This window comes from Oncorhynchus masou, chromosome 17, assembly GCF_036934945.1.
Source record: "Oncorhynchus masou masou isolate Uvic2021 chromosome 17, UVic_Omas_1.1, whole genome shotgun sequence".
In the NCBI taxonomy this organism is placed as follows: Eukaryota; Metazoa; Chordata; class Actinopteri; order Salmoniformes; family Salmonidae; genus Oncorhynchus; species Oncorhynchus masou.
Window position 1 is genome coordinate 22,411,525 of NC_088228.1, and position 12,000 is coordinate 22,423,524.

Consider the following 12,000-nt stretch of genomic DNA (forward strand, 5'->3'; position numbering starts at 1 on the left):
GTTATTATTGTAAATAATAATTTGTTCTTAACTGACTTGCCTGGTTAAATAAAAAATAAATAATGTAATTTAATGATTTATTTGTATTTGAATAAGAAATGTATTTCAATAAACTCACTACCACATCTCTTTCCCTTCTGTGACAATACTAATAATACGGTCTTGTTCCTCCCACTAAGCCAGTGGTTCCAAAACCTTTTATAGTCCGTACACCTTCAAACATTCAACCTCCAGCTGCATACCCCCGCTAGCACCAGGGTCAGCGCACTCTCAAACGTTGTTTTTGCCATCTTTGTAAACCTGCCACACACTATACGATACATTTATTAAACATAAGAATGTGTGGTGTGAGCTGTCACAAACCCGGCTTGTTGGAAGTGTCAAGGAGCTCTTATAGGACCCGGGCAGAAATAATAATAATAAATCATTTTGCTCTATATTTAACCATTTTAAATATAAATCCTTATTTGTTCATCAAAAATGGTGAATAACTCACCACAGGTTAATGAGAAGGATGCACACAACTCTGCAATGTTGGGTTGTATTGGAGAGTCTCTCCGTCTTAAATCATTTTACACACAGTCTGTGCCTGTATGTAGTTTTCATAATAGTGAGAGTCGAGAATCCAAATAGGTACATGGTTGCAAAGGGCATCAGTGACTTACCAGCAGGATTTGCTAAGGTAAGAAACTGAGCGCATCCCAATCCAGAAATCTGGCACTGGCTTCTGATTAAATTACATTTCCCAGAACCGCTTGTTGCAATTTCGATGAGGCTCTTGTTGAGATATCAATAAATGGACTGGAAGCAGGGGATAAAAGGGATAACGAATCCAGTTGTTTGTGTTGTCCGTTTCGGAAAAGTACCTGCGTAATTGCACACCCAGCTCACTCAGTTGCTTCGCTATATTACATTTGACATTGTCCGTAAGCTTGAGTTCATTTGCACACAAAAAAAATCTAACAATGATGGAAAGACCTGTGTGTTTTCCTTGTTTTTTTGCAGCCAAAAAAAGAGCTCGTAATCATAGACTCTATTTTGTCCCCACATTGAATATAGTTGTGGAGAGTCCCTGGTATCCTAGATTCAGATCATTCAGGCGAGAAAAAACATCACCCAGATAGGCCAGTCGTGTGAGAAACTCGACATCATGCAAGCGGTCAGACAAGTGAAAATTATGGTCAGTAAAGAAAACTAAGCTTGTTTCTCAATTTTAAAAACGTATCAATACTTTGCCCCTTGATAACCAGAGCACTTCTGTATGTTGTAAAAGCGTTACATGGTCGCTGCCCACATCATTGCATAATGCAGAAAATACACAAGCGTTCAGGGGCCTTGCCAACTTGTTATGGCTGCAATCCCCCTATCGGGATAAGTGTCATCAACAACCACTGAATAGCATAGCGCTACATTCAATAAATATTACTACAAATACTTATATTCATGAAATCACAAGTGCAATATAGGAAAACACAGCTTAGCCTTTTGTTAATCCACCTGTCGTGTCAGATTTAGAAAATATTCTTTACAGCAAAAGCTATCCAAGCGTTTGTGTAAGTTTATCGATCGCACAACAAAACATTAAGTACACTTAGCATCAGGAAGCTTGGTCACAAAAATCAGAAAAGCAATCAAATAAATTGTTTATCTTTGATGATCTTCGGATGTTTTCACTAACGAGACTCCCAGTTACAAAACAAATGTTCCTTTTGTTCCATAAAGATTATTTTTATATCCAAAATACCTCTGTTTGTTTGTTTGTCGCGTTATATTCAGAAATCCACAGGAAATAGCGGTCAAGACAACGCAGACGAAAATTCCAAATAGTTTTCATAATGTCCACAGGAACATGTCAAACGTTTAAAAAAAAATCAATCCTCAGGTTGTTTTTAAAATATATAATCGATAATATATCAACCGCAAATGTCTTTCACAGTAGGAGAGGGAAAAGCAATACCTATCCAAACTCTGTTGCGCGAGCAAAACTCATGTGACCACTTGACGCGATGTTATCGGACTGGCTCATTTTTCAAAATAAAAGCCTGAAACTATGTCTGAAGACTGTTGACACCTTGAGGAAACGATAGGAAAAGGAATCTGGTTCATTTCCCTTTAAATCCAGCAAAGGGAGGCTATGGAACATGGAGTTTTCAAAATAGAAGCCACTTCTTGTTTTGATTTTCCTCAGGGTTTCACCTGCAATATGAGTTCTGTTATACTCACAGACAATATTTTGACAGTTTTGGAAACGTTAGTGTTTTCTATCCAATACTACTAATAATATGCATATATTAGCAACTGAGACTGAGGAGCTGGCCGTTTACAATGGGCACATTTTCATCCAAGCTACTCAATACTGCCCCAGCAGTCATAAAAAGTTAACTTTGTTAACCATTTTCACTGTAGTGTCCAAAACATCTTTCAAGCTGTTAGGCATTTCCTTTGCAGCAAGAGCCTCTCTGTGGATGCTGCAGTGTACCCAAGTAGCGTCATGAGCAACTACTTGCATGCGTGTTACCACTCCACTATGTCTCCCTGTCATGGCTTTTACGCAATTAGTACAGATACCAACACATCTTGACCACCAAATTCCATTTGATGTCACAAAGCTGTCCAGTACTTTAAAAATATCCTCTCCTGTTGTCCTGGTTTACAGTGGTTTGCAGAAGAGGATGTCGTCCTTAACTTCTTCGATATAGGGGGCGCTCTTTTAATTTTTGGATTAAAAAAAACGTTCCAGTTTTAAACAAGTATTTTGTCACGAAAAGATGCTCGACTATGCATATATATGCACGTTTCCAAAACTGCAAAGATATTGTCTGAGTGCCACAGAACTAATGCTACAGGCGAAACCAAGATGAAATTTCATACAGGAAGTGCCCCAGATTTTGAATGCGCTGTGTTCCAATGTCTTCTTATATGGCTGTGAATGCGCCAGGAACGAGCCTACACTTTCTGTCGTTTCCCCAAGGTGTCTGCAGCATTGTGACGTATTTGTAGGCATATCATTGGAAGATTGACCATAAGAGACTACATTTACCAGGTGTCCGCTTGGTGTCCTCCGTCGAAATTATTGTGCAATCTCCAGCTGCGTGAATTTTTCCATTTGGTTCAGAGGAGAAAGGCAACTGCCACGAATGATTTATCATCATATAGATATGTGAAAAACACCTTGAGGATTGATTCTAAACAACGTTTGCCATGTTTCTGTCGATATTATGGAGTTAATTTGGAAAAAAGTTTGGCGTTGTAATGACTGAATTTTTTATTTTTATTTTTTTCTTAGCCAAACGTGATGAACAAAACGGAGCGATTTCTCCTACACAAATAATCTTTTTGGAAAAACTGAACAATTGCTATCTAACTGAGAGTCTCCTCATTGAAAACATCTGAAGTTCTTCAAAGGTAAATTATTTTATTTGAATGCTTTTCTTGTTTTTGTGAAAATGTTGCCTGCTGAATGCTAGGCTTAATGCTATGCTAGCTATCAATACTCTTACACAAATGCTTGTGTAGCTATGGTTGAAAAGCATATTTTGAAAATCTGAGATGACACTGTTGTTAACAAAAGGCTAAGCTTGTGAGCCAATATATTTATTTCATTTCATTTCTGATTTTCATGAATAGTTAACGTTGCGTTATGGTAATGAGCTTGAGGCTATGATTACGCTCCCGGATACGGGATTGCTCGACGCAACAAGTTAATAGACACCCCATAAACGTAACAGATATATACCAGGAGTTGTGCCAGGCCTGCCATGACATCCAGCTGTAACGCATAGTAATTGTTTCAAAACATCTCCTGCCATGTCACTGATGCATCATGAAACAGTGTTGTTTGACGAAGGCATTGTCTGGATAGTTTTTTTTATGTTTCCCCCCATCATTGTCCCAGCCAAATCCGTGGCAGCAGGAAGAATTAAGTCCTCCACAATTGTATTGGGCATGCCTGCCGTAGCTACTCGGTAGTTCACCATATAAGACGCTTCTAAATAATGGTATCTGTTGCTTTTATATATGTCTTACTACTCAAAATACGTATCTATTCTTGCTCAAAAAACTCCTGTGGCTTATTTTTCAAATAATCATGTTTTGTTTCTAAATGTCTGTTCAACAGTGAAGGTTTCCCGTCAGAGTAATGGTTAATGTGATTGGATGCTAATTATTTGACTAGGCTACCTGTATTTGACATTGTGTTGTTATTCCGCTGAACACTAGATGGTTTAATTTTATTTGAAACGAGGCTGCTCAGGCGAGAGAGAAAAACTTGCCCAAATGCATAGCTCCGTTGGAAAATATAAATGTACAGTTTGAAAATGATTGATCCCCACCAAATGATTATGAACCATCAGTTGAAATGGTCAGACAAACCCCTCCAGTTTGGGAATACCTGCAGTAAGCCAACAGACACTAAGGAGGAATGGTTAAAAACTATAATTCCCAGAACAACACTCTCTCTATGATGAATGACATCATTCCCCTCCGGCGTATAATAAAATATCCCCCAAACATCCCCTGGAACCTGATCAAATAAGGATTTTTCTAAACTGGGTGGGTCAAGCACACACTGCAAATAGTCCGGTTAACCATTTGGTTACCTGTTCAGGAGTCTTATGGCTTGGGGGTAAAAACTGTTAAGAAGCTTTTTTGTCCTAGACTTGGCACTCCGGTACCGCTTGCCATGCGGTAGTAGAGAGAACAATCTATGACTGGGGTGGCTAGGGTCTTTGACAATTTTCAGGACCTTCCCCTGACACCGCCTGGTGTAGAGGTCCTGGATGGCAGGCAGCCCCAGTGATGTACTGGGCAGTACGCACTACCCTCTGAAGTGCCTTGCGGTCGGAGGCAGAGTAATTGCCGTACCAGGCAGTGATGCAACCGGTCAGGATGCTCTCGATGTTGCAGCTGTAGAACCTTTTGAGGATCTCAGGACCCATGCCAAATCTGTTTAGTTTCCTGATGGGGGATAGGCTTTGTCGTGCCCTCTTCATGACTGTCTTGGTGTGTTTGGACCATTCTAGTTTGTTGGTGATGTGGACACCAAGGAACTTGAAGCTCTCAACCTGCTCCACTACAGCACCGTCGATGAGAATGAGAACGTGCTTGGTGCTCCTTTTCCTGTAGTCCACAATCATCTCCTTAGTCTTGATTACGTTGAGGGACAGGTTGTTGTTCTGGCACCACCCGGCCAGGTCTCTAACCTCCTCCCTATAGGCTGTCTCATCGTTGTCGGTGATCAGGCCTACCACTGTTTTGTCGTCAGCAAACTTAATGATGGTGTTGGAGTAGTGCCTGGCCATGCAGTCGTGGGTGAACAGGGAGTACAGGAGGGGACTGAGCACGCACCCCTGGGGAGCTCCAGTGTTGAGGATCAGCATGGCAGATGTGTTGCTACCTACCCTCACCACCTGGGTGCGGCCCGTCAGGAAGTCCAGGATCCAGTTGCAGAGGGAGGTGTTTAGTCCCAGGTTCCTTAGCTTAGTGATGAGCTTTGAGGGTACTATGGTGTTGAACGCTGAGCTGTAGTCAATGAATAGCATTCTCACATAGGTGTTCCTTTTGTCTAGGTGGAAAAAGGCAGGAAGGAGTGCAATAGAGATTGCATCATCTGTGGATCTGTTTGAGCGGTATGCAAATTGGAGTGGGTCTAGGGTTTCTGGGATAATGGTGTTGATGTGAGCTATTACCAGCCTTTCAAAGCATTTCATGGTTACGGACGTGAGTGCCACGAGTCTGTAGTCATTTAGGCAGGTTGACTTTGTGTTCTTGGGCACAGGGACTATGGTGGTCTGCTTGAAGCATGTTGGTATTCCAAACTCAATCAGGGACATGTTGAAAATGTCAGTGAAGACACCAGCCAGTTGGTTAGCACATGCCCGGAGCACACGTCCTGGTAATCCATCTGGCCCCGCAGCCTTGTGAATGTTGACCTGTTTAAAGGTCTTACTCACGTCGGCTACGGAGAGCATGATCACACAGTCGTCCAGAACAGTTGATGCTCTCATACATGCTATTAAAGAGAGCATAGAAATTATTTAGCTTGTCTGGTAGGCTCGTGTCACTGGGCAGCTTGAGGCTTCCCTTTGTAGTCTGTAATAGTTTGCAAGCCCTGCCACATCCAACGAGCATCAGAGCCAGTGTAGTATGATTCAATCTTAGCCCTGTATTGACGTTTGATGGTTCGTCACAGGGCATAGCGGGATTTCTTGTCAGCTTCCGGGTTAGTGTCCCGCACCTTGAAAGTGGCAGCTCTACCCTTTAGCTCAGTGCGAATGTTGCCTGTAATCCATGGCTTCTGGTTGGGGTATGTACGTACAGTCACTGTGGGGACGATGTCCTCAATGCACTTATTGATAAAGCCAGTGACTGATGTGGTGTATTCCTCAATGTCATCGGAAGAATCCCGGAAAATGTTCCTGTCTGTGATAGCAAAACAATCCTGTAGTTTAGCATCTGCTTCATCTGACCATTTTTTTTATAGGCCAAGTCACTGGTGCTTCCTGCTTTAATTTTAGCTTGTAAGCAGGAATCAGGAGGATAGAGTTGTGGTTGGATTTACCAAATGGAGGGCGAGGGAGAGCTCTATACGCATCTCTGTGTGTGGAGTACAGGTGATCTAGAGTTTTTCCCTTCTGGTTGCACATTTAACATGTTGATAGAGATTTGGTAGAACTGATTTAGGTTTCCCTGCATTAAAGTCTCCGGCCACTAGGAGTGCCGTCTCTGGGTGAGTGGTTTCCTATTTGCTTATTTCCTTATACAGCTGACTGAGTGCGGTCTTAGTGCAGGCATCCGTCTGGTAAATAAACAGCCACGAAAAGTATAGCTGAGAACTCTCTTGGCAAGTAGTGTGGCCTGCAATTTATCATAATATACTCTACTTTGTGAGCAAAATCTAGAGACTTCCTTAGATTTCGTGCACCAGCTGTTGTTATCAGACCGTATACCACGGGTATGACAAAACATGTATTTTTACTGCTCTAATTACATTGGTAACCAGTTCATAATAGCAGTAAGGCACCTCAGGGGTTTGTGGTATATGGACAATATACCTCGGCTAAGGGCTGTGTCCAGGCACTCCACAATGCGTCATACCTAAGAACAGCCCTTAGCCGTGGTATATTGGCCATATACCACGTCCCCTGAGGTGCCTTACTGCTTAAGTAGAAAACAACGGCAGGGAGGGAGAAAAACAAGAAATATCTGTGAATAATACAGTTTCAGCTGGAGAGTTACTGTGACTGTCTGTGGAGGTGTCCCAAACGGCACCCAATTCCCTGTAAAGTGCACTACGTTTGACTTTCTTTTTCCCCATAGGGCACAATCAAAAGTAGTGCACTATTTAGGGAATAGGGTACCAACCAGTGAGTATGTGCTCCAGAGCAGACTGGTTGGTGGAAACATTAAATACACGGGCGTGTGTCACATCTGGAGCAGAGCAGCCGATAGATAAGCTAATAAAGCTGATTCAGGAGGCAGGCAGGAGGCCCTGCTCATGGCTTAGGCATACTCTTCCTTCTGTCTGACAACCAGCGGGAGTGATCTATGGCCTGCCCGCCTAACACACCTAATGCCCCTCTCCACCACATAATGGCACAGAGAGGTGGCTGTCGCGAATATGTGTGTGTTTGTGTGTGAGGGAGCTGGACCGTGTGTGTATGTGTGTGTGTAAGAGGGGAGGCAGGGAGCCTCAACAGGGTTACAGCGATGAATCAACCTAAGCTGTCATGCTCTTGGCTTCACCACTTAGGGAGCGCTCACCTGTCTTTCTTCATGCCGACACACATACACACCAAAAAAAGAGCAACTCGCTATTCCTACACTCACTTAAGCCTAAACCCCCGACACTGTTATCCTTATGGACACAAGGCTTTCCCTCCCTAACCCTCAGACAGTCACTGTGTTCACATCGGTCTGTCTGCCACACAGACGGATCATAACCACACCGCCCCAGAGGATGTGCTGCTGATGAATTCATCCTCCCTCTCCGCACACACACATTCATCCTGGGTACACATACTGTCACCCAGGAAGAGGGGTGGAGGGATAGGGCCAGATACGTGATCACAGTGTACCGATGAGCCCAGATCAGGGTCATTCCCTTTATAGTACACCACGTCTGACCAGGGCCCATAGGGTTCCGGTCAAAAGCAGTGCACTATAAAGGGAATATGATGCCATTTGGGACACAAACCAGATCAATACACCTCAAGCTGCTTTGCTTATGCACCAGTTCAGTTCTCCAGCAGCAGGCTGATATTTAATATGTGGCTAGACCAGCTCTACTCTAAGCTGAGCAACTTCCTCCTGATTGATTCATTTAAATTAAGCATTTAGCCTGCCAGGCAGGCAGGACAGCCCTCCCAAGAGTGTGTAGAAAAGTGTGTGTGTGACTACGGGCGCTAAGAAAAAGAGGAAATAAACATGTGTGTGTGGATTTAGAAAACACTTGCTGCTCTCGTACTACTAGGCAGTTTAACATGAGCCCTTTACAGGAAGTCAATGATGATGATGGCGGCTGAGGGAGAGTAAGAAACGGAGCCGTTTGGCTGCTTTATTGAAAACAAAACAATCATTTATCTCAGTCAGAGTCAGCAGGGGAAATGGACACTGAGGAAAGGAAATGGCCAAATGAGATGTAAGGAAGGAGTCAGAAGGAGTCAGTAAGTCAGTCAGTCTCTGAGGCTTAGACAAGTGAAGGCAGCAAGGAAGAGAGAGGGATTGTGATGGAAGGCAGTGGCAGACTGCAGTTTTGACCTATGGCCATGTTTAAGATAGGGGTGGGGGGGAAACTGAAGCAACTGAGCCAAAATAGGGCGCAAAAGGAGCAAAGGGGGGGGACATGGAATATGCCAAACATGCAAAAGCAAGCAATCAACCAAAATCCCTCTCTCTCTCCACTTGCTGTGCTGCTCTGACCCCAATTACCCATTCAGAGGGGCCGGCCATGCTGCTGCTGGTGGAAATTGTTTTCTGGGCACCGCTTGTCGGGGAATATGGATGAGGACATGGAGATGAGGGAATTAGAGGGGCTGCCCTTTCACATGAACAGGTTATTCACATTTATCTGCTGCTTGGCAGGGAGGGGCTGGGGAGACTGGAGCTGGGCTTCTACTAGGAGGTCTGCTGCTAGGTATGTAGCAGGAGTGTGTGTGCTTATGTGGTGAAATTAGGATTCCTGCGTGGTGCTGTGTGTCTGGCCCAGATGGAGCACACGGCTACAGAGAGAGGATCAATACCACGGGAGCCTCTCTGTGATCAGACCAGTGGATGAAGTGAGTCAAAGCAACAGATTCACCGGCTATCTCACCGCAGGAGGAAAAATGACCACACAAAATGCATCATTTATGACCCAACCGGCCGGGCGCAGGAAGGAAAGAAAACTAATTTGAGAGTAATAGAAACGAGATAGGAAAGGGCTTGGGCGGGTGTGCTCTGGGGCTGAGAAGAGGGGAGGACGGGATGGTTCTTACTTCTCTATTTCACTGTTTTTACAGGTCCGGGGCGCGTTGGAGGATGAGCAGGTGGCGTTGGGGTCCTGAGGCAGCTGCTGCTTGCTGCTCTCGCCATTGCTGGTGGAGGGCATCTCTGCAGAGAGAGATGTGGAACTATGACCTTGACATTAAATCAATACGGTCAAAAGATTTCAATATGGTAACCATAAAAACAGAAGATGACATCTTGTTCCAAGCTTCAACTCACCATCACTGGCCCATTTGGAGAACTCTGCCGCTATTCTGTTGGACGGCATTCCACCACTGAAAGAGCAAACAAAACCCAAAGCCGTGAGAAGGAGCGCAACGCCACAGAGCACAGTCAGTAGAGTAGACCAGAGCGGACTTCAGTAGAGTGGTAGGAGTGAGAACCTACTTCAACACCGCCCCGCGCAGGGCCTCCCGTTCTTTGGCTTCTCCTTGGTCCTCTCCGGAGCAGGGAATGATGTCTGCCTCTGTGTACTGGGCCTTGCCGTACTCCAGCGTGTCGTCTCCATCCACGTCCAGGTCGACGTCGCTGTCGTGGCTATCCTTCGTGCTACACATGGCAAAGCCTGTTCCTGAGGAGCGGGAGGGGGGGGGGGGGGCAGAGGGAGGGAGGGGAGAGCAGAGGGGGCAAGGTCATTGCCTAGGCTCTGTCAGACCATGCAACCGTCCTTAATATTGTGGAGGGAAATACAAATGCGTTTAAACACTGTATATACACTTCACAACCTCTGAAGCAGGCAGTTCTGTCATGTCAGACAGGATGACAGTGTAAAGCAGGGCTCCAAAAGTGGCAAGCCCTTCTTCCAGACCCCGTCTCCCTATCGCTCTCTCTACACACGTAGACCAGCAGAGTAAGAAAGATCTGAGCTAGCTATTAACCCTACTGCTAAAGCAGACTGATTGAAATAGACATGTTGAGATGCTGCAATCTCCCCCTCCCTCCCTGTAAAGTGTTGTTGGCTGTCAGCGGCAGACAGAGGGAGGAGGTTTACTGGGTTGTGTCAGCTGTCTGTCAGCTGCCAGTGGCTGGTTATCTGGTTATGGGAGCGTGGCAGTCTGTAGGGGGGGGGGCTGACTGGCGGTAGATCTGACTGGCACCTCTATAAACCCTGTGATGAGCGGCCCGCCAGACAAACTCCAGCCTGACTGCTGGCTGACTGGCGCTTTCAGCTCCACTTAGGACTTGCCTCTCCCCCTGCCTGTGCTGCCACGGAGACGCACACAGCGCTGGGGGCTGATTGAGTGGTCAGGGACCGAGTGTCTCACTCGTCTAGGACTGGACACTGACAGCTGACGTGTCAGGACAGGAGATGGTACATGGCTGTGGTGGGGTACAGACAGACTGGGCTCATGTGGAGACAGATGGATAGATGTCCTAAAATCAACCCAGCACAGACACCCAGAAGGCAGGCAGCCTCCTCCCCTCCCTCTGTGAAGGATGGAGGAAGCGGCTGCTGGAGAGGATAAAACTCTGTCCCTGCCCGCCACCAAGGCTAACCCTTTTTACAATGTGCCCATGCTTTTAGTGATCACATAAAAAGGGACCTTTTAAGTTTTATTTGGTCCCTGTGGCTGCGTGGAGCATATGCGAACAATGGCTGTGGTGCATAAATGTCTGTTCAGCTGCTGGTGGCAGAGGCAGTAGTACCAGACAGCTGAGGGGATCAGCGGGCAGCATGGAAGCCTATCCTATCCAGATAGACCACCACCATTCAGGGACTTTGAGATGATAAAAATACTATAGAGCAAGGGATGGACTAATAATGTGTTTTTCAAGTCCAAGCCTTTGTCTCTCCCACAGCACAGTCGACCACCTGGACCTGGGGGATGCCTCAAAGGCCGCTGGGAAGGAGGGAAGGTATGGCAGCCGGGCCAGGCGGTAAGGTCATAAATTAGATAAACTGCAAATGATGCCCTGCATTTAATTTATCTACTGTGAACGAGTGGCGACACGTAGGAGAGGCTAAAATAAATAAATAGATTGTCCCTCCGTCCCGACCACTAATGGCGGCCGCTGGCCAGGCACATTGAGGAGGAGAAAGTGGCAGAGGGTTGGAAGGAACCTGAAATCACTGTTAATCCAATCAATTGATCAGCGTATGGATCCTGCGGCTAGTTAGCGATGCATGGCTGGGATTGGGGCCAGGAGATGGGAGGGACAGAGGCAGAGCAGCACAGCATTGATTTTTCAAAAGGCTGTGGTGTGGTGGCTCTCTGGCTGAGGAGAGAGAGGCTCTAGATGCTTTCACTGTTCCCGACCCACCCACTGACAAGGCCGGGGCCACTGTTGCCCCTAAGAAGTGGACTTTCCACTGCTAAGTGTTACTAGGTAGGATTAGCCTAAACCCAGTGGGACATGGAGAAATATTTCTCTCAAATATACTTCCCCCAACTGGAACCGACAGGTGTGGGCTGCCTACAACTTCTGCATTCGATCCAATTCAATCTCAATTCACCACAGCGGTAAGTGTGGAAGAAGACTATAAAGACAAGTAGGGAAAACAAGATCCCCATCACA

The 12,000-nt window shown here is 45.6% G+C and overlaps 1 protein-coding gene across 5 annotated transcripts in view; it reads right to left on the reverse strand.

Annotated features, from left to right (window-relative positions):
• The window catches only part of LOC135558706 (E3 ubiquitin-protein ligase RNF220-like), a 198,237-nt gene that overhangs the window by 12,310 nt on the left and 173,927 nt on the right, over nucleotides 1-12,000 (reverse strand). For all 5 annotated transcript variants that reach the window (XM_064992760.1, XM_064992758.1, XM_064992757.1 and 2 more), the window contains 3 exons: nucleotides 9,871-10,054; nucleotides 9,703-9,758; nucleotides 9,474-9,588 (listed from right to left, as the gene is read on the reverse strand). In XM_064992760.1, the coding sequence (XP_064848832.1) occupies nucleotides 9,474-9,588; nucleotides 9,703-9,758; nucleotides 9,871-10,054 (355 nt within the window). The remainder of the gene's footprint in view (nucleotides 1-9,473; nucleotides 9,589-9,702; nucleotides 9,759-9,870; nucleotides 10,055-12,000) is intronic.